Consider the following 19,532-nt stretch of genomic DNA (forward strand, 5'->3'; position numbering starts at 1 on the left):
GCGTCAGAGGGAGTGCATACCATCCCCGAAGCAGCAGCAGAGTCTTGTGTTGGACTTTACTGAGTGACAGACAGAGGTCAACCCCACCCAACCTCAGCAGCAGATAGCATGGCTACAGCGAGCAGCTCAGGGCAGAGCACCTTCGGGCTCGGCAGGAAAAAGAAGAACCCCGGACTCATGGATCAGATTAGCAAATTCTTTGGAGGAGACAAAAAGAAAAGGAGCAAGGTGAGAATCTACACATCTGCATTTAAAAGTTTTTTTTCCCAGCGTCCCTTTAAACTCCAGCTTAAAACTAAAAAACCCTAAAGTTTGATCATTTTTTTGTCAGTATGTTATAATTCTGTTCTATATTGGATTTGTTTTCACTGTTGGGTTTGATCTTGGAGCTAAACCCAAGACTCAAGATGAATATTTCAGTTCCACCATATATGTAAAAGACCATCTGAGTTAATATTAAGTTCTTTAAGGATTATTTGGTTTTCTGGACACATTTTTGATCTGATTCATCTCTTCAGTAAAATCAACCTTATTTAAACTCTCTGCTATGGCAGTTCTACGTTTGATGTTTTTGAGGGGAGAAATTAGAGATTAGCATTTTTAAATTGAGGGTTTGCTTCTAAACTACAGTGATGGCTCACTTCCCACAATCAGACACTCTTTAACTCAGTTTGGATCTGGAGATCTTCTCATTGTTGCTTTTTAACAAACAGGCAAAGTTTCCTGCTGAGTAGATTTTTTTAGCAGGAAGATGCTGCATGATCGAGAAACAGCAAGTGGCTGTAAAATAAAAATTAATGCTCAGAGTGAATTTTCCGGATATAAATTTAAAATATTTGGATTTACTATTTTAGTTCATCCTCAAATAATATCTTAAATTTAAAATTTACTTACTATAACTTTTTAAAATCAGTTGTGTTGCTGCCAGCGTTAATACCTCCTCTGAGATGTGGATTTTCTCAGCATCAGTTCTGGAGAATCTCACACAAAACTGCTTTAAAGATTCAAGAACAACCGCTCCGGGATGCGAGAGGCCCTCAGGAGTCAGAGCTGCTCTGTCAGACTTCTTTCATCTGACATCCAAGCCTGTTTCTCTGAGTAGGTGCAGCACAAGTACATCAAGATCTCACATTTGTGTGTTCACACATTTTGATGCATTAGATGTTTTCCCTCGTACTTTGCAGCCTCTCTGTCCTGAACGTCTGAAAAAGAAAAATGCATCTTTTTAGTTTTATTTTGCTCATTTGAGTTGATGAAACACTGAGACAAATAAAAGTAAATTGACTTAAACAGAGAGTAGGTCTGTCAGACAGCTGGATGAACAGTGCTGGAGACTCAAGGTTTGCATATGACAGAATTGTCCCTCGTTCGCACTATGTTTGGACTGAAGTCATATTAGACCATTCTGATGTGTCGAATGAAAACCTGCTACAGCTTCCTAAAGTCACCATCCTTATGTTATTAGATTGTTAATACGGATTCATCACTGGATCAGCAGCATTTAATGTGGTTTAAAATTAGAAATCAAGGGGGGAGGGGGGAACTGCAACAATGGTAGACCTAACGAATATAACCATGGCGATGATGGATGCAAAAATGCAAAAATATTGGGTGGTTTTTTCTCTTTTTTCCATTAACAAGTAATTTCCTGCTGTGTACTTTCTTTTCATCCTTGATTTGTATGGAAGAGGATTAGGGCCACATGTGAGAAAAAAAGGTTTGAGTTTGAGTCAGAATTCTAAAAAGAAAAAGATTTAAAACGAAATTCTGACATTTTTTCTCAGAATTCTTAGTTTAAAGTCAGAATTCTAGAAAAAAAATTTTTATTTAAATGTCAATACAGATACAGAACAGGTAAATACTGGTCTTAATGTAAATACAGATGTTAATAATCGGTTCTGCTGACAGCATTAAAAACTCCTCTTTGTTTTGGAGGGGTTGTTGCGTCAGCAGAGCAGACAGAGAGGCTCAGATGTTTTGCGGTTGTTCTGAAGGCCATCGCTGTGTAAGCTTCACTTTCACTACACCCACCAAGAGAGGAGACCGGCGGCCGACCTGCTTTACCACTGAGTGACAGTGTGTCAGGCGACCACACCTGATAAACCTCCTAAATGTAGTTTCACACAGTCACACTGTAGCACAATATCTTGCTTCACTCTCTCGCTGTAGATCTTTCATGCTGTTTCCTTTCAGTCTGTAATTGCCTTTAACCGATTCAACGTGCAGATTTTCCATCATTCGGTCCTTTCTCGTACTTGTTTGTACTTCATTTGGCTCCTCTCTCACCCTGTGAGACCTGACATCCAGTCGAGCTTTGTAGCTGATATAATTATTGTAATTACTATATTAGGAGGCAGGGTGCAGCTGGGACTAACTTTCAGGAGAGAGCTGGTGTCTATTCATATCATGAATATACTGCATTAAAAGATTTTCAGGCTACAAGGTTTAAAAATGGATTCCTTTATTTTCAATTTCTTTTAATTAAATATAAATGAAAATTAAATATTGTTTTATTTTTTTTGATCATAGTTTTATTTCACAGTAGCATTCCTTGACTTTGTGCTATACTCTTCCTCACAGGGGTCGTTCCGGGGTCACCTGGCCTCCTCACCCCAGCAGTCCTCTTCTCGCCGCAGGACCAATGAAAACGCTGTGGTGCATTTCTTCAGGAGCATTGTAAGTTATAATATATATGAATATTGTTTACATCATATCATTGATCACATACCTTTAAGAATAGAGTCATTTTTGTAGCATCATGCTAACACCTTTTGGTTTCCCATATGGAATTGTAATATATGACATACAGTATATGTCACCTTTAAAGGGATATATTATTATCATATATTGTATATGTACAATTATTAAAAATATATATATAATGAATTTTTATTTGGTATAACAGGTTGCAGTTCTGTATAGGCTATTTAAATAATATATATTTAATGTATATACATACATTTCCTAAAACAACATGTTCTTCATCTTCAACAGTAACATACAGTATGTCAACAATAGAAGCATGCATACATAAACATAGGCCTACATATTTGTATGAGCTAGAAATAGCCTATATGTCAATATGTAATATATATATATATATATATATATATATATATGCATATATAACAGGTTCCATATGTTATTTTTACTCATATACATATATGTTTTATTTCATAATTGGAAATTCAATATATGTACATATATTACATTTGCATATGTTTTTTTCACATTTAAGAAGGTTTGGAGGTCAACAGAGTTTGATGTTGAGTTTTACTCTGAAATCATCATCAGCTGCATAAGTCAGAACAGAACTGACCAATTTCCTCTCATTTATATTATGAGTGTTGAACTGTCAGTGTTCTCTTTTGATTTACTTTACTATTGACTTTTGGCATCAATATTGCAGCAGCGTCTCGCAAACAGCATGCTGAGCTACTTTCCTCTCTGATTACAAAGCTGCATGATTCCTTCATTTGCATCCCGATAAAAGAGGAGTTTCAATCAGCAGCTCAATCACTCGTTTATTTCAGAGCTGAGTTTGTTGCTCCATTTCCCTGTGCTGTGCAATCAGTCACTCTGTTGCTGTTGTTGCTTGGTGTTTCTCAGGTTTCCTCTCCTCCTCCTAAATCCAGGGTGAGTCTCATTTTTCACAATATCTGTGTGGTTGATCATTTCAGAGGTGACAGTGCAGAGATGAAAATTAAAAAGCCGACGTCTGGTCACTTTTTATACATGTCCACCTGGTCCATACTAATGTTCTTCATCATATTTCTCAAAGTTTCAACAGCTGAATTTCTTCATGGCGTTCTGTTTTTAATGTTTCCAGGCACTGGATACCGTTAAGTCTCCATGTGTGAGATTTTAAAATTTTAGGGTTTCGGTGCCATCCAATGGTGGTATCAAAAAGACAAAGGAACCCCACCCCACTGGATTTGACCCCCCCAGGCAGACACTAAAGTACCTGACAAACTAATATTCACTGGGATTGTCTTGTCCTCCGACTTTGCCAAAATAGCTATTTTAACCCATAAACCAAACTTGAACAAATTGAAATTTTGACTTAATGAAACTACAGAAACATCCCAGTGATCGCCACAGTCCAGCTGACTTTAAGTTAGATATAAAGGTATTTTTTAAATTTTAAGATTTCTATAGCTGTCCCGTTTGAAGGATAGTTGGACCCTTACAAAGCAAGAATCCAAAAACCAGAAAATCCCCCCCAAAATTGAAAAGAATGTGATTGAACACAGGGCAGCCAATCACAAAGGAGGGAAACAGGACAAAGATAGGAAATAACCTTAGACATTAGACACACAAGGGAAGTGATTTCAAAATAAAACAGGAAATAAAACAAATGTCCAAACAAATTGTCCAAGGGTAACCATGACAATAGTGTAATGTTTTTTAATGTTACTTACATGTTATTCTAAGTATGGCCGCCGTTACCTATTGTAGTTTGTATGTAATTATTATATTATTGGTAGCAAAATGAATTCCCATGAAAAGCCTGACATACATTTTAGTTTAGTTTTATATGTTTCATTACAGAACTGGGGGTTGGGGTTGCAGGATAATTCATTTTTACTTTATCTTGCCACCAAAAAATATTCCAGACCATCCATACCAGACCATAAAGGTTGTAAATCACTGGCTTCTAATTTTTCTATTAAATGCCTGTAACTGGAACATTGTCAGGTGTGTTGAGGCGGATGCAGGTGGCATCTTGTTCTCACTGTATTTCATCTCATCCTGCTACTGTCTGTTTCTTTTTCATGTCCAGTGGAGAGATGTCTTGGGTTTGGTACGTCATTCAGTCTTTCCCTCTCAAATGGAACAAAAGCCCCACTGCTGACTGCACCACTGAGTGTGTGTGTGTGTGTGTGTGTGTGTGTGTGTGTGTGTGTGTGTGTGTGTGTGTGTGTGTGTGTTGAAATCTGTAGCTCCTTTGCAGTGTGTCCTTTGTCTGCAGTGCACCTGTTACCTAACCTTCACACTCGTCCTGTCTCTCTCTGGCATTGTGTGTCCCTGCTTTCCCCCTTGAAAAGAAAAGTCTTTTCTACCTGAGCATGTGGAATCAAGACGTATTCAAAGCAACTGATTCACCAGCATTTACATCCAGTAGCTGAAAGGCAAAAGCTCACAGCGGCTCACTCTCCACTGGTGACTGATCAGTCGAAAAGATTTAAATTATTCACTCATCTTTGAAACCAGGAAGTAATCACTTATTGGTGAATTTAATACATCTCAGTTTCCCCCCCTCCTTTGCTTCAATCCAGAGCGACTCGCTGCTTCTGGATGACTTTGAAACTGCTCAACTTTTTATCAACCGCAACCGGTAAACATTTTCTCTCAGGACCTTTTGGCCTGCATCACCCTCCTCCTCCTCCTTCTCCTTCTTCTCTTCCTCCTCCTCCTCCTCCTCTTCTCTTTCACACCTCTACATCTCTGTAACACGTCTATCCCTTACGTGCCAGAGATGACTCACCGATCCATCTGTTTCGGTTTCCCACGTGCTTTGTGAAGTTTCATCCGTCCGGCGACTCTGGACAGCCTCATGTCCTCTGTGTCTGTGTCTGTGTGGACTTTTCTCCTCGTAATTCACTGTCTTTCCCCTAAAGGTTGCCGTCATGTGAATCTGGCCCTGTCACATGTTCATGTTTTTCCTTCCTTCGTGTCTCGTCCATGTTGTTCTGTCACAATAACAGATCACAGAGCACAGACGCCACATCACGCTGCTGCTGTTGCAGAGAAACCACATACCTGCACTTTGGTTTTTCTTTCATTTTAAAAGCAGTAAAAGTGAGATCAGTACTTTGACCTTTAAACCTTTAATAACCTGTGTGTAATTTCTAAAGGTTATATGATTACAAAAACAATTCTATTTTATTGTCCACGAGGGAAATTCAGCTTGTAACAAAGAGAATTAAACCCAGTGAACGCTTAAAGGTCAATCCCAATGCGATAAAAAAAAAGAGAAATATATGTGCAAAATGTCCAAAAAGTGCAAAGGTTTGGACATTCATAAGGAAGCATAAAGTCTTTTCTTCCTTTTTTTGAAAGACGTATTATTCGTGGATATGTGTGTTTTTGTCTAACAACAGCAACAACTGTGCTCTTTGTCATTTTTCGTTTGGCATTTTGTGGTGGGACATCTCTGATGCTCTGAGGTAAAATGTGTTTTCCTCCATCAATGTAAAACGAATTAAACGTCTGCATGAAGGTTAACCAATGACAGAGCAGGTTTCAGGGCCGTGGTTTCAGGTCTACATCTGTTGCTCATAGACCGTCTTCTTCTAGGCTTCGTCGCCGCGTGCCGAGAGCACAAAGTCGCCGGTCAGAAGACGCAGAGACCAAAGCACACTGTCCAGAATCTTCAACCTGGTGAGCTCGCCACACGTTTGCATCTAGATTTTTTCCTCCTTTTAATTATAAAACTGGAGCTCATGAGCAATTTTCTCCTATCTGTGTTTATCCGAATGCAACAGTGATGCTCTCACCAGAGATCAGTGAGTAATAACTCCATACAGTATAATGATTAATACGGTGGCCCTGAGAGCTCAACGCACTGCAACAGAAGAAAAACACATGCAAACAAACAAGACGCAAACAACTTCAGAAAACATCCTCATCAGTTTGACGACACATGAGCTGATGAAACTGATGAAGATGTTTTCTGAATTTGTTTGTGTTTTGTCTGTTTGAATGTGTTTTATTAGGTGCCAGTGGTTTGAGCTTCAGGGCCACCGTAGATTTTTTTTATTCATTTCATCCACCAACATGCTTCACAGCAGCCTGTGATCATAATCAACTAACGAGCTGAAGTGCAACATTTTTCATTTTTTACAGTGATACTACAAATATTAAATATCTCATCCACAAATTAATTGAAATATCATCTACCTTGACTCTTTTGAGGGTTTATTTTCAGTGTCGACCTCCTTCAATCCCAATAAAAGAAGCTTTTGACAATCAGTTTTAACCGAACACTACATCACACCCCTGATTGGTCTTAGCTGCCAAATCTGGGGGAAGAAAAAATTGCAGTTTTTTTCATCCTCCTCCTCTTAATCGTCCTCCTTCTTCTCTCCAGGGAGATAAGTCCCGTCCACCCCCCAAACGCTGGAGCACCATCTTCTAAGCTCTCCGCCGAAGACCAGTCCACAGATCCAACACCAACGACGGGACGAGACGAAGGAGGAGAAGCAGATCTGCATGCGGCGGGCTCACAACCTCAAGAAGATGTTAACTCACTAACACAAGCCTCGTGTTTCTTTAGACAGTGACACAACATTGACAAAGTGTAAAAATCCACTCTCCAGGGATGTAGGTTGTCACCGTGCAAGTCTTCTTTTTTAATCCTACTTCTAAGGGTATCTTGTCTTAGTCATTACAAGAGGTTCAGTCATGCTTTCAGTAAATTATCCTGTAAGAATCACCCATTCGAGTATCTTGGTCTGATGGTGCTATTGTCTGCTGTCTGCTGTCTGAGGTTTGTTCATGGCAGATGTTCGTTTGTCTCCTGTCGACTCCATGTGTCTCGTTGCTTTCTAGAAACGCAGCTCACACACCGAACAAACCGTCATTTCTGTTTCATATGTGAAAATCCAGATGGAGAGTGGTTCTGTTTGTGCTTGAGTGAAACGCATGTCGCTGAGAAATGCATTTGAAAATACAACTGGGAACCTGTAAGAGTAGCATGGGCGCTAATCTTGTTTTGAGTAACAGTTTTTGTTTCTTTACGCGTCAGTGTAATTAATACACATGTACAGTATGATGCTGTCAAATGCCCTTTTTAAATGCACTGTTACATAACAGAAAACGGTCTGCTGTCTTTCCCATATCGTAGCTTTTCTCATTTATTGTAATTATCTGTTTGCATCTTAAATTAAGTTTGAAGTTTTAATGTTATTTGTGTTTTGTTTAAAAGGTGGCACAGGTTTGTTTTAATTGATGGTCAGATCGTAAGTGGTTCAGTGGTAGAAGGCGGAAGCAGCCAGAAGGCCTGAGGAGTTCCAGTACTGAAGGACAGGATGTTGAGTTCAAGTGTTTATTTTGTTCATAATGAATGACATTGCCGCTCTCATTTGTATGTGATCTGTTTGTAAGTTCGCTTCAACTGTGTAGTCAGAAACACTGTAAAGGTGGTGCTACAGGAGTGTTCTGTTTCCTCTTTATGTAAAAGTGAATGTTCAGCCTAACTGGAAATAAACAACTTTTATCGTCTCTTAGTTAAGACTCATTAAATGTTTTAAAATCTGGCAGTTCTCTTGTCTTTACTACATTTATATTTTCATGCTTTATGGTATGAACATTTTTTAAATGTCCATACTGAATTAGACTTATTCACTTTCTTACAGAATTAGATGAGAAATTCTGTAATTTTCACAACTGTACGGTAAATATGTAGCTGAAAAGAAGTAAACAGGAAACAGCTAGCTTGACTCTGTCTAAACATAAAGAATTAGCCTAGCAGCAGCTCAAGTTCAATAATTAACATATTATATCTCATTTCTTTTCAATCTGTGAAAAAAACACAGTGTGAAAACAACAACTTCATTCAACAACATTCTATGGGAGTTTATGTGTCCAACTAGAGCCAGCATACAGTTAGCTTAGCATAGCATAAAGACTGGAAGCAAAGCAGCGACCTCTGGGACTGAAAAATGAAGCCAACACAGACGTACCAAAAGCTGCAGTTCCTCTAATGACCACTAGAGTCTGGCTCCCACAGTGAGTCAGTCCCCATAGACTCCCATGTTAAAATGTCCAACTTTACAGCAGAAATAAACATGTTTACAGCCTGGTACAAAAACAACGGTTTTGGTCTCTAGAGCTAATTTCCTCCTTCATGACAACAGTTTACATTTTATTAAGGATTAAAGTTATGTAGAATTGAAGGCGTGCCGCTTTGAGTGACAGGTGGGTCAGGTAGTGGCAAGATGGCAATGACGGAACGACCCACTCTGAGCTTCAAAACCGCTCTTCAGAAACAAGTGGGTGACATCACGGAGACTACGTCCATCTTTATTTACAGTCTATGGTCAATCCCCATAGACAGAGATGAACATGTTTACAGTCTGGCCATTTTGGGATTAGCTGGGAGTTAGGGGTGGAGTCAGGCACGGCCAAGATCGCGGCAGCAGGGCAGTTCACTCTGAGCTTCAGAAACCTGTGGGTGACGTCACAGAGGCTACGTCCATCTTTATTTACAGCCTATTCTGGAAACTAAGGAAAACAGGCTAGTTCTGTCCAAATGTTTAAAAAAAAAAACTACCAGCATCACTTAAGGTCACAAATTAATACATAATAATAATAATAACAATGATAATATTAATAATAATTAATAATAATAATAATAATAATAATAATAATGAACTTTATTTGTATATCACCTTTCATACAAGAAATGTAGCGCTTAACAACAATTAAATGACACGCACCAAGTGCATCACATGAAAAGACATGAAATGAAATAACATAAAACATGCTAAAAACATTGATGTAAAGTTGAAAAACCTAAATTTTTAAAAGAACGTGAATAAATGAATGTAAATGAGTTGTAATAATTATGAAATAATAAGTAAAAAAATGTGAAAAAAAAGATTACATAGAAAGGAAGAAATCAGTAAGACAACATACAAAAGTCCTAAGTGTAAAAATGTTTTTACAGCTTATAGAACTAGAGCCAGGCTAGCTTGCTTCCTGCTTCTAGTCTTTATGCTAAGCTAGGCTAGTCTGGCTGGCTGCAGCAGCAGATTTACCCACAGATGCAGATCATCTGGAGGAAAACTAATCATGGTTGAACTGTCATATTGAAATAAAGAAATGGGGACTCTTGTTGTGGCGGTGTTACAGCTACAAAATAATACCTTGATGTTTGTGAGCATGACGATACTGGACACCAGTTTCAAGGTTTGCTGAACAGCTGAATTACTGCAGTTCTGCATTAGCCCCTGACTGAACCCAAGCTCCATGAAAAATCCTCTGGAGGCCAATCATCTATCTCAGACAATAATCCCCATATGAAAGTGAAAAAATAAGATATCTGTACATTATGTCCTTCATTTAATTGAATACCTAACAAGGATGAGTCATCCTCAACTGATTCCCCTGTCACTGCTCAGAAATGGGAAAAACATTGTTTCTCATCATTAGAAACGAGGCTGAGAAACAACTTCTCAAGGACAACCGGCCCTAAAACCACAATAAGCTGTTTGATCTCTTCTCCTGTGTGTGATGTTCCTGTGATAATTGGTTCAAAATTCAAAACATAAAAAAGGGAAGTGAAAGGCAATTTTCCTGCGTTTGACACATTTTAGCAGAAACATAAAGAGCTAAATATGTACTGATTCTGTCCATACAGATGTCTGATAAAATACAAGCTACTATGCTCAACACAAAATCCATCATTTCAATGACCTATGACAGAAAGAAAACTGATATCAACCGATTGTTGTGCAATTCCCTGGACTGTGACCTATTTTGACTGGTTACATATACAGCACCATATGTAAGATCCTGGTCCCCTGTTTGTGAGTTGCTCTTTCATTGTCAAGACCTCATGTTTGCCTTTGAAATGGAAATCCCCATAGGCTGCAGTGTCCTGAATAGATAGAGAGGATAGATAGATTTTATGAGGGAAACTGTCATGTTACACATGACTATGGAAGAGAATAGAATAAAAAATAAATAAATGAACAAAATTGAAATCACAACTGCAGAATTGCAGACCTGCAGAGCTGGAATCCGTTTTTCTAGTTATAGAGACGTACAAATGAAAAGAATATATGTATGGTGTGTGTCTATGATATGCGTGTGTGTAATTTTCAAGGTTTATATCAGATGTAGTCGTGTGTATCTGTCTTGTAAGTATGAGAGGGTGAAAAGGAAAGTATAGTGGACATTAATGATTTAATATAAATATAATCATAGGGAGAATTTAAAAGAGTCTAATAATATTAATGTATGATATCCTGTCAACATCATTTTTAAAAGAAACAATGACCTCAGTGGGACAAAGGGGCGGAGCCAGAATACATTAAATGATAGTCCCATTCATCAGCCCTTCATCTTCTAGGGTCTCTGGGTCTTTTCATGATTAATTGAAGGAGCTTTCTTCAAACAGTCAAGACCTTTTACACAGTTTAATCATGTGGACAGAAGCTGCAGAGCTGAGCAAGAGAGACCTCTGCTGCTCCACCACTGTGCTGCAAAGGAACTGAGCCACAACTGTTCCCGAATGACCCAGTCATTTAGAACAAGTGTTGTAGAATACATCTCAAGTGTCCTATAATAAGTGTTATATAAATATGACCCACTGAAATTAGCCTCTGTGTTCTAGATTGACAATAAATAATAACTAAAGCTGCAAGCAGCAATATTTGGGCCCTAACTTGACACCTATGAAGTTGAAAATAAAATAAAATGATGGTTGTCATTCAAGGGTTACTTCCTGTTTTCAGTAAGTGGCGATATGACAGTGACATCACAGTAGTATGCAGACGTCTTCAGTGTGGGACTGTCATCAAACACATGAAGTGTGAGGCACATTGGACAAAGGACATTATAGCTGTAACAACCTCCTGTTCCATGGCGAAACGTCAAAATTCGCAACGCCGTTTGACACACGTCACAATGAAGCATCACGAAGGTGTTTACTGACCAAGTTTGGGACAGATTGGACAATGTGTAATAGAGTTATAACAACTTCCTGTTGAAATTTGCCACGCAATAAATCACAATATTCCACAATATTCCACAATCAAACATCCAAATTGTTTTTATTATCATATATACCAAGATTTTGATCTGTGACATAGTGCGAGGAGACGTCAGCATTGCACAGGAAATATTTTTACACTTTTGTATTTATTTTCCAATGGTAAATAATTTATGTGCAAAATGCAGATGAACTTTATTCGGGCTCCAGAAGTATTCACAGCGTTGCTGGTTACAGATGTACAGGTTACAGCATCACTTAACGAGTCGACATGACACTGCACAAATTAAAAAGGATCACTTGAATAAAGCATATGATTGCTACTTTTTTTTTCTTTTTTTTTTTTTTTTAAATATCAATGACATGAGAAGAATGTACATAAAAAGATCCAAACCTTTACTGACTTTCAGAATGTTTTCACACCTGCACTTTTTAGTGCTTTTAAACTGAACCCTGGTTCGTTTCCCTCTTGGTACGATTCATTTGGGCAGGTGTGAAAACAGCAATCGCACTCAGACCAAAACGATCGCTGAGACCCTTCCAAGGAGGTGGTCTCAGTCCGGTCCGAAACGGACTCTGGTGCAGTTTCTTTTTGCTGTGAGAGAGTTCTGAACTCGATCCGCCCCAACTAGCAGGTGAACTCACAAGTTTGAGCTCGACAAGGGGTGTTTCTTTATTGAATTGGGGCCAGATTTGATAATGTGGAAACACCTGGGGGCCATGCGGTGTGAAAAGCCACTGCAGGGAGGCTACGCTGTTTCACTTGATGTTTCAAGCGCTGGTAGGAATTATGCTTAGTCTTGTAATGTCTCTTCACATTGAACAGCGACGGTCTCTTGGCAAATGAGACAAACACAACAATTTTGGCTTTCAGTGAAAAAGTTTTCAACTTTCCAACGCTCCTCAAAGGGGCGTCCCTCGCCGTCTACTTCCCACTTCTTTGCTGTGGCCATGACAGCTACCTAGCAGCAAACGTCTGTTGCCTGTTTACAGTCTGTTTCTGAAAACATTAGTTCCAGCTGAACAGGAAAAAACACAAAGTGAACTTGCTTCATTAACCAATACTGTGTGGCAGGCCACATAGTATATTTTGAGACACAAGCTGTGGGCCATTTAAAATCGGTTAGCGGGCAACTATTAGCCCATGGGCCGGACTTTGGACATGCCTGAGCTTGACGGTTCCTGTAACCTTCCTCCTGTGTCTACTTTCCTGCCCCAGCCAGACAATCTGACCAATAAGAGGAGGGAACGTTCTCACGTGGTTTGTAATGATGCATTTTGGTTCACTTGAATTTTTCTCTGTTTGAAAGCAAAATGAACCTACAAGTTTACAAACTCATCAACTGAATCAGACCAGAGCAAACTTACTTTATGTGCGAAAACGCCCTTAAACTCATCATGTGATTCTTTGTCCCTCTTGTGTTTATGTACATACAGTTTAACGCCATAAAGCTGTTTCACATTAAAGGGATAGTTAGGGTTATTTGACGTGTGGTTGTGTGAGGTAGTCATACATAGTCTGTGTGTTACCTGCAGTAGATTCAGATCAGCACGCTGACTGTTAGGAGGAGCAGCAGGGAACACGGTACACTAGCAGAGCCATGTGCTGCTGTGGGCAGGACCACCAGAAAAAACCTGTTTTAGACACTTTAAGAAGACGCCCACTGAAACAATCCAATATCCGTTTAAATGTTTGCTTCATGTAGAATATTTTCAGTGCTTTATCTACCCGTCAAAACACTACTTTCCTTTGGTATTGCACTGTATTATGTCACAGGTACAGGTCAGCTGAGTGAATCAGAAAGAGCTCAACTTCACTTTGTTTTGACAGGAAGATAAACAGCTAAAAATATTCTACATGAAGTGTACATTTAGACACATATTGGATTGTTTTTCAGTGAGCGTCTTTTAAAAGTGTCTAAAACATGTTTTTTCTGCTGGCCCCGCTCACAGCAGCACATCGCTCTGCTCCTCTAAACTCAATCTACTGCAGGTAACACTGACTATACATGTCTACATCATACAACCCCACACCAAATAACCCCAACTATCACTTTAATATTTAATTTCCACTAAAGCTTTCACTCGCCTCCTCTTTAAAAACATGACTGCCACTGTCCAAATTTTGTGACTGTGATCTTAGTTCATCCACAATCCCAGAAACACTTCCCAACAGCCCCCTCATCCCATCCTCCATCTCCCCATGAAAATCCACCTCCTCCACCTTCACCTGTCCTCCTGTTGCTAGAAAAGCTTCCCCTTCGTCAAATCCATAACTGAAGCTGCCGTCCATATCTCCTGCTGCTGCTGTGTTAGCGTTGCTGCTGTTAGCTGAGGAGCTGGAGGCGAGTCTTTCGCACCGTGCCTGATGCCTGAGGAAACTGTCCCTCCAAATGACTTTCTTCCCACACAGGCCGCACTCGTAGGGCCGCAGCCCCCCGTGGGTTTTAAGGTGCTTGGTTAGATGGTGCTTCATCTTGAAAGACTTTGTGCAAACAGGACAGCCGAACGGCCGCAGGTTGAGGTGCTGCATCTTCACGTGACGGTCGCGCATACTCTTCAGGGTGTAGGCTTTGCCGCAATGGCAAAAGTGGACTTTCCCCGTGTAGGGGGCGCCAGCGAGCGAGACTGAGGATGACGAAGACGGGGTTGGGGGTGAAGAGGCGGGTGGGAAAGCAGCAGAGGATGGGGACAAGTGGCGACTGGAGGTGGGGGTCAATGAGCCAGTCTGTCCCACACTGGTGGAGGGCCAGTGCACCTCGGAGCCCGCCATTGTGAAGTCTGGAGACACAGGGACCAACGGCCTCTGGGAAACCTGTCCTGTGCCATCTTCAATCTCATCATACGTGTCTCTGCTGAAGGTCCCCTCTGTGAAACATTCAAAGTCCACATCCTCTTCATCCTCATCCTCATCCTCGTCTTTACTGCAGCTCCCGCCCTCTCCTTCCTGCGGCCTCTGCTCCTGCTGAGACCAGGGGCCCGACTGCCACTGCTGCCGGGCTGAAACCGGACAGGACGGGCCCAGAGCTCCCTCACCTGTTTGACAGGCGTGAACGCCGGAGGGCAGATCTGAGGAGTGATCACTTCCTGCCAGATCTCTCTGCACTTTTTCCTTTAGCACATCGGCACTTGTCTTCCCTGTGGCTTGTCCGGCCTCCGCATTCTCATTTGATACTTGGTGGAAGTCTGCTGAAGAAATGTATAACAAATTACATGCAGCTGGCTACAATATAAACACTCAGACTCTGCACCGAGAAGACCAATACAAAGAATATGTGAACCATATTAGAACATTCACAATATAAAGATGTTAGCTGGGTCCCAAATCACGAGCCACATCCTTCAGAGGCTGCATCTGAAGACTGACTGCATCGAAGCGCTGCGACTAGACTGTTCGATTTCAAGGGCACGCCCTTCTTTTCCTGGGCAACAAAGGCTCCAACACGTGGATCCTTCGTGGCCCAACCTATCCCAAGATTCACTGCGTGCGGGTAATGAAAGCAAACAACACTGATGGAGAGTCTGAGGATTACACTGTTAAATGTAAATATTGTGTTTCAGCTCAGTTCAGCTGCTAACGGTATAGCTGTTAAAACCAAGAGACTTAAAACCTCAAGTTTTAGTCAAAACTAGAATCACCTTTTCCTGGTTGTCTGCCTCCTCCAATCAGACTAGTTCCAGGTCACATCCCTGTTTATCCAGAGTCAGAGAAAATATGAACCATTTGTGTGAAACTTTGTCATAATTGCTGTGTGAAGTCTTGAGTTATGGCTAACACGTTTTTTTGTGAGGTCCCATTGACTATGACCTTTAACCACCAAAATCTAACCAGTTCATCCTTGAGTCCAGGTGAATGTTTGTGTCAAATTTGAAGAGGTTCTGTCAAAGTGTTACTGAGATATTGTGTCCACGAGAATGGGACGGACAGACAGACAACCCGAATATGTATCTGGCTCCAACTGTCGCCAATGCGGAGGCATAACATGTTATGTGTTGTCAAGGATGCTAGGTGACAGGACGCAATGGTAAGGGCAGACACAGCTGGTGACACACAGTGAATATTCTCCGTAGACCAGACCAGTCTCATTTCGTTCGGTTCCACCTTCGCATTCTCTGAAGGATGCGGCCATTACGATATTTAGTCTCTGGTGGTAGAATCTTAAACTGTCAGATACAGACAGCAAAAAATGAGGTTTTTGTATCTTACCACAGTGTCCCATTTGTGCGAAGCCTTGCTTCTTCTCCACCGCCTCCTCACCCACTCCTTCATCTGCCTCGATCTCTCTCTTCTCGTTCCTCCTCTTCTCATGTGTCTCTTCACTGTCCCCATTCCCTCTGTTCTTATCAAGCTGTCTATCAGCGTTCGGCGTCGTACCCCGCTGCTGAAACCTGACTTTCTGCTTTAATGTCTCACCACTAGGGAACCCCCCGTGGTGCCGGCTATTGTGTCCGGTTCCATCATGTGCAAAGTGGCTAGTTTTGGCATGGCTTGATATCCATGCCTCCTCAGAGCTGGTGTACTCACTCTCCGTGTAGCTGGGGAGCACGTCGAGCTGAGTGTCCGCTAAGTGCTGGGCTGATGAGGGACGTGGACGCCCCCACCTAGGGAACTGTTGCGGGCGTCTCCATGTAGCTAAGGGAGGCAAGGTGTCGGGCTTCCTCTCCCTCCGTCTTCCCTCCCTTTCCAGATTTAAGCAGTCGGTGCTGCTCGGGGACTGCTGTCTTGACGCAGTGCCCTGGTTGGCTGCAGTCGCCTCTCCAGGGGTGACCTCTACTGAGGGCCGGGGTCTCTTCAAGATCTCAGTGCATTTGTCCACAATGTGCCACATCTGAAGGAAACTGGCTACAGTGACATAGTTGACAATGTCATCATGCACAATGCTCAGCTGGCCTGTGTAGGCAGAACTCAGGACACTCTCAAAGGCCAACGGGTCCATGACTGAGGGGAGGGAAACAGTCGTGACATTCTTCAGTAACACCTGTGAGAGAGAGGAACAAAGACATAATGAGGTTTGGGTATCTGAAGTGGCCATAAAGCAATAATACCTTTTCATAATCAAATTTATTGCAGACTATTGTACCCGCACCTACCTGGTCATGGAAGTATGGCGAGGATGCAGCGAGCACACACCGGTGGGCCCTGAACACTTGACCTTGCACCTGGATGGAGAGGTCGCACAGCCGGCCCTCCTCCCGCTGCCGGTTGAGATTGTCCAGAACAGCAGCTCGAGCACCAGGGAAACACACCTGGACCGTCAGACCGGCCGGAGCCGCAGAAGCACTGCAGGTTGCGTCCATAGTCACACGAAACTATAGAGAAGATAAAACACAATTTGTGACATATTGTGTGTCTATGGACTCTGTAGATCTTATTGATAAATGGTGCATTTTTCAATGCTTTATCTTATATAACATAGAGGCTTGTATGGTTTTCTGGGTTTTCACGTTCACTTTTTGAAGGCGGATCCAAGACAAAACTAAACCAAAGGGAAAATTATAACAGTGGCACTGACATTTAAATTAGGAAAAACTGAGACATTGACTCATCTAAAGTCATTTATTTGTATTTTCTTTGTTTCTTGAATTCAACGTCCTCAGTGAGGAGAAATACATTCTGAATTTATCAAAAAACAGATTATTATAATTAAGGGTAAAAGTCTCTTCATTTACATATGATTAATATTTTCTCGAGATTTATTACATTCATGCAGGCAACTAATCAGCTGGCTGATCGAAAGTCTTTTTCAAGAAAAAAAAATCCTAAAAGTAACTAGCTCCAGCCTCTAATATATGAAGAATTCCTGATTTAATTTATTAAAATATAGTAGTGATAGTAAATTTAATCTTTTTGGATTTTGATCTGTTATTTAGAAAATCGAAAAATCTCAGACATCATATTGAGCTATTTCTTCATATTTTACAGCCAAAACATTAGACTAGCTAATATATTAGATTAGATTAACTTTATTTATCCCACAACTGGGAAATTCATTTGACAGATAATAATGATAATAAAAAACAATAGTGCCGCCCTTTACTTAAAATAGAGGACATATTAGTGGTAAAAATTTCCTATTGAAATATATTTTAAAAAGGATGTCAATAAGGGGTGCAAATTACGATTACTTTTTAAATTTATTATTAGTTTAGTTGTTGAAGGTTATATCACCAAATCGATTGCATTGTCCCAGTAGACACTAGATTGTAAGTAGTTCCTTATCAGTTAAGATAAAGAAAAGCAAAGAATGTGAAATAAGGGAATGTTTACATGAAAAGTGACTTAAACAATTACCTTAAATTAGAGCTGCAAAAAAGTTGATTGATAGATGGACAGAAAATTAATCATCTTCTATTCTGTTAATTGGTTCACACTTTAAGCAATTTATCAAGCAAAAATCCCAAACTTTCACCAGTTTAAGTTTGTCATTTGTTGCTTTTCTTTGTCGTAAGTAATAGGAAATTTAATATCTTTGGATTTTAGACCTGTTGCTCAGACAAAATGTCATATGTTTTTATCTTTTAAGTTATTGGTGTATTTATTTATTCCTCACTGTTTTGTACATAATAGTGATATGGTTAATTATTTCCTTGTTTCTACTCTATGTTCGTGTGTATCTATATATGATTCTGATTCTCTAAACCAGAAATTTAAAGACATCACCTAAGGCTTTTGGAAGCTGTAATTGGCATTTTTGATTATTCATGAGAAAATTACAACTTAATGAAGAACCTGCTCAACAGAATAATCTGTAATGACAATAACAGTTGCAGAACTTTTTTTGACAATAACTTTTAATTACTATTTTATATTTCTTCTGTCAATTATCCTAATTATTTTCATCTTTAGTGTCAGATAACACAAGTGTATGCATGGTAGGTAGAGATATTTAATGATAACGAACTAGGTAATCCTCAAACTGCCGTGATTTGTTGTGACATGAAGACTCAGCTTCCACCTGATGATCACTACCACATTTAGCTAGCTGCTGTTAGCTAATCCCAAACTACGAAGCACGTTGTAAACTTAAATCTTGAAAAAAATCATCACCGTCATCATTATAAATACGATGTCTGTTTATAAAACTAGAAAATAGCTTTCCACGTTCTTAGGTTCACTGCGTGTTTGTGTTACAACACGCCAGCGTTAGCATGTAGCGAACACAGCTAGCTAGCAGCTAACATTGGCATAGTACTTTACCTTTGATATGTCGGTGCGTCGGGTTTTTTTTTACCTTATCAGGGGACGTCGCTGACTATTTGTAGGACATTATTATTCGTGAACTCCATATACAGAGCGCCATCTCTTGTTTGTGTATAAAATGATATATTAAGCTAGTAAAGGCTAACAGCAGCTTGCCCGTAGGCGTAGCTAATGCTAGCTGGTTGACAAAACAGCATGAGCATCCTCATGCACGACGTGAGTGGGTGTTTGGAGTGAACGTTTTTTTAAATTATAAAGAAATGCCATCACACTGACTACATTAACCAGCGGCTTTAGATACGGGAGAAGCATGTTGAGTATTAGATAAGCTGGTTTTACGGCTATACAGGCGATTTTAAGAAGTTTTATGCGTTTTATGACAAACTAACTTCTGCTGACAGAAAGATGCCATCGTTGGATCACCCCGCCCGCCCCACTGAGAGTTCACTTAAAGGGCCAGTACACCGTTAATATCAGCACTGTACTACATCTCTGAAGCCTTTCTTTCTCATTAAACGCGCTATAATCGCTAGGTGAGCCCCCCTGCGGCAGTTTTCCAGACAAAGCTCGAGCTAGGGTCAGTTCAAAAAGAGCGGGGCTGAAGCTTAA

The 19,532-nt window shown here is 40.4% G+C and overlaps 2 protein-coding genes across 8 annotated transcripts; one reads left to right on the forward strand and one right to left on the reverse strand.

The window, feature by feature from the left end:
* mbpa (myelin basic protein a) lies at positions 1–8,261 on the forward strand. Of its 3 annotated transcripts, XM_056399924.1 has the most exons (7): positions 1–228; positions 2,581–2,676; positions 3,610–3,636; positions 4,784–4,804; positions 6,301–6,384; positions 6,489–6,509; positions 7,094–8,261. In XM_056399924.1, the coding sequence occupies exons 1-6, from the start codon at positions 109–111 to the stop codon at positions 6,489–6,491; spliced, it is 351 nt and encodes a 116-aa protein (XP_056255899.1). In that variant the 5' UTR covers positions 1–108; the 3' UTR covers positions 6,492–6,509; positions 7,094–8,261. The 3 variants fall into 3 exon arrangements, with proteins under 3 accessions (XP_056255899.1, XP_056255898.1, XP_056255900.1); XM_056399923.1 differs by lacking the exon at positions 6,489–6,509; XM_056399925.1 differs by lacking the exons at positions 3,610–3,636; positions 4,784–4,804; positions 6,489–6,509 and having other exon boundaries at positions 2–228.
* A 3,495-nt stretch (positions 8,262–11,756) lies between these two features.
* Positions 11,757–19,342, reverse strand: zbtb22a (zinc finger and BTB domain containing 22a). Of its 5 annotated transcripts, none has more exons than XM_056399037.1 (4): positions 19,313–19,342; positions 16,814–17,032; positions 15,930–16,701; positions 11,757–14,911 (listed from the first exon to the last, which is right to left on the reverse strand). In XM_056399037.1, exons 2-4 carry the CDS (start codon positions 17,018–17,020, stop codon positions 13,785–13,787), a joined length of 2,106 nt encoding a protein of 701 aa, XP_056255012.1. In that variant the 5' UTR covers positions 17,021–17,032; positions 19,313–19,342; the 3' UTR covers positions 11,757–13,784. The 5 variants fall into 5 exon arrangements, with proteins under 5 accessions (XP_056255012.1, XP_056255015.1, XP_056255010.1 ...); XM_056399040.1 differs by lacking the exon at positions 19,313–19,342 and adding an exon at positions 18,955–19,247 and having other exon boundaries at positions 11,757–14,908; XM_056399035.1 differs by lacking the exon at positions 19,313–19,342 and adding an exon at positions 18,955–19,247.
* Positions 19,343–19,532: the final 190 nt, after the last annotated feature.

The sequence above is a fragment of the Seriola aureovittata genome, chromosome 16, assembly GCF_021018895.1.
Source record: "Seriola aureovittata isolate HTS-2021-v1 ecotype China chromosome 16, ASM2101889v1, whole genome shotgun sequence".
Taxonomy (NCBI): domain Eukaryota; kingdom Metazoa; phylum Chordata; class Actinopteri; order Carangiformes; family Carangidae; genus Seriola; species Seriola aureovittata.

Excerpts from the sequence above, each read along its gene's own strand:
- mbpa (XM_056399923.1), top strand. The coding sequence starts at position 109 with ATGGCTACAGCGAGCAGCTCAGGGCAGAGCACCTTCGGGCTCGGCAGG. Across the intron at positions 4,805-6,300 it reads GGAGAGATGTCTTGGGTTTG|GCTTCGTCGCCGCGTGCCGA; the intron begins GTACGTCATTCA and ends GTCTTCTTCTAG. Across the intron at positions 6,385-7,093 it reads TGTCCAGAATCTTCAACCTG|GGAGATAAGTCCCGTCCACC; the intron begins GTGAGCTCGCCA and ends TCTTCTCTCCAG.
- zbtb22a (XM_056399037.1), bottom strand. The coding sequence starts at position 17,020 with ATGGACGCAACCTGCAGTGCTTCTGCGGCTCCGGCCGGTCTGACGGTC. Across the intron at positions 16,702-16,813 it reads CGCCATACTTCCATGACCAG|GTGTTACTGAAGAATGTCAC; the intron begins GTAGGTGCGGGT and ends TCTCTCTCACAG. Across the intron at positions 14,912-15,929 it reads CGCACAAATGGGACACTGTG|CAGACTTCCACCAAGTATCA; the intron begins GTAAGATACAAA and ends ACATTTCTTCAG.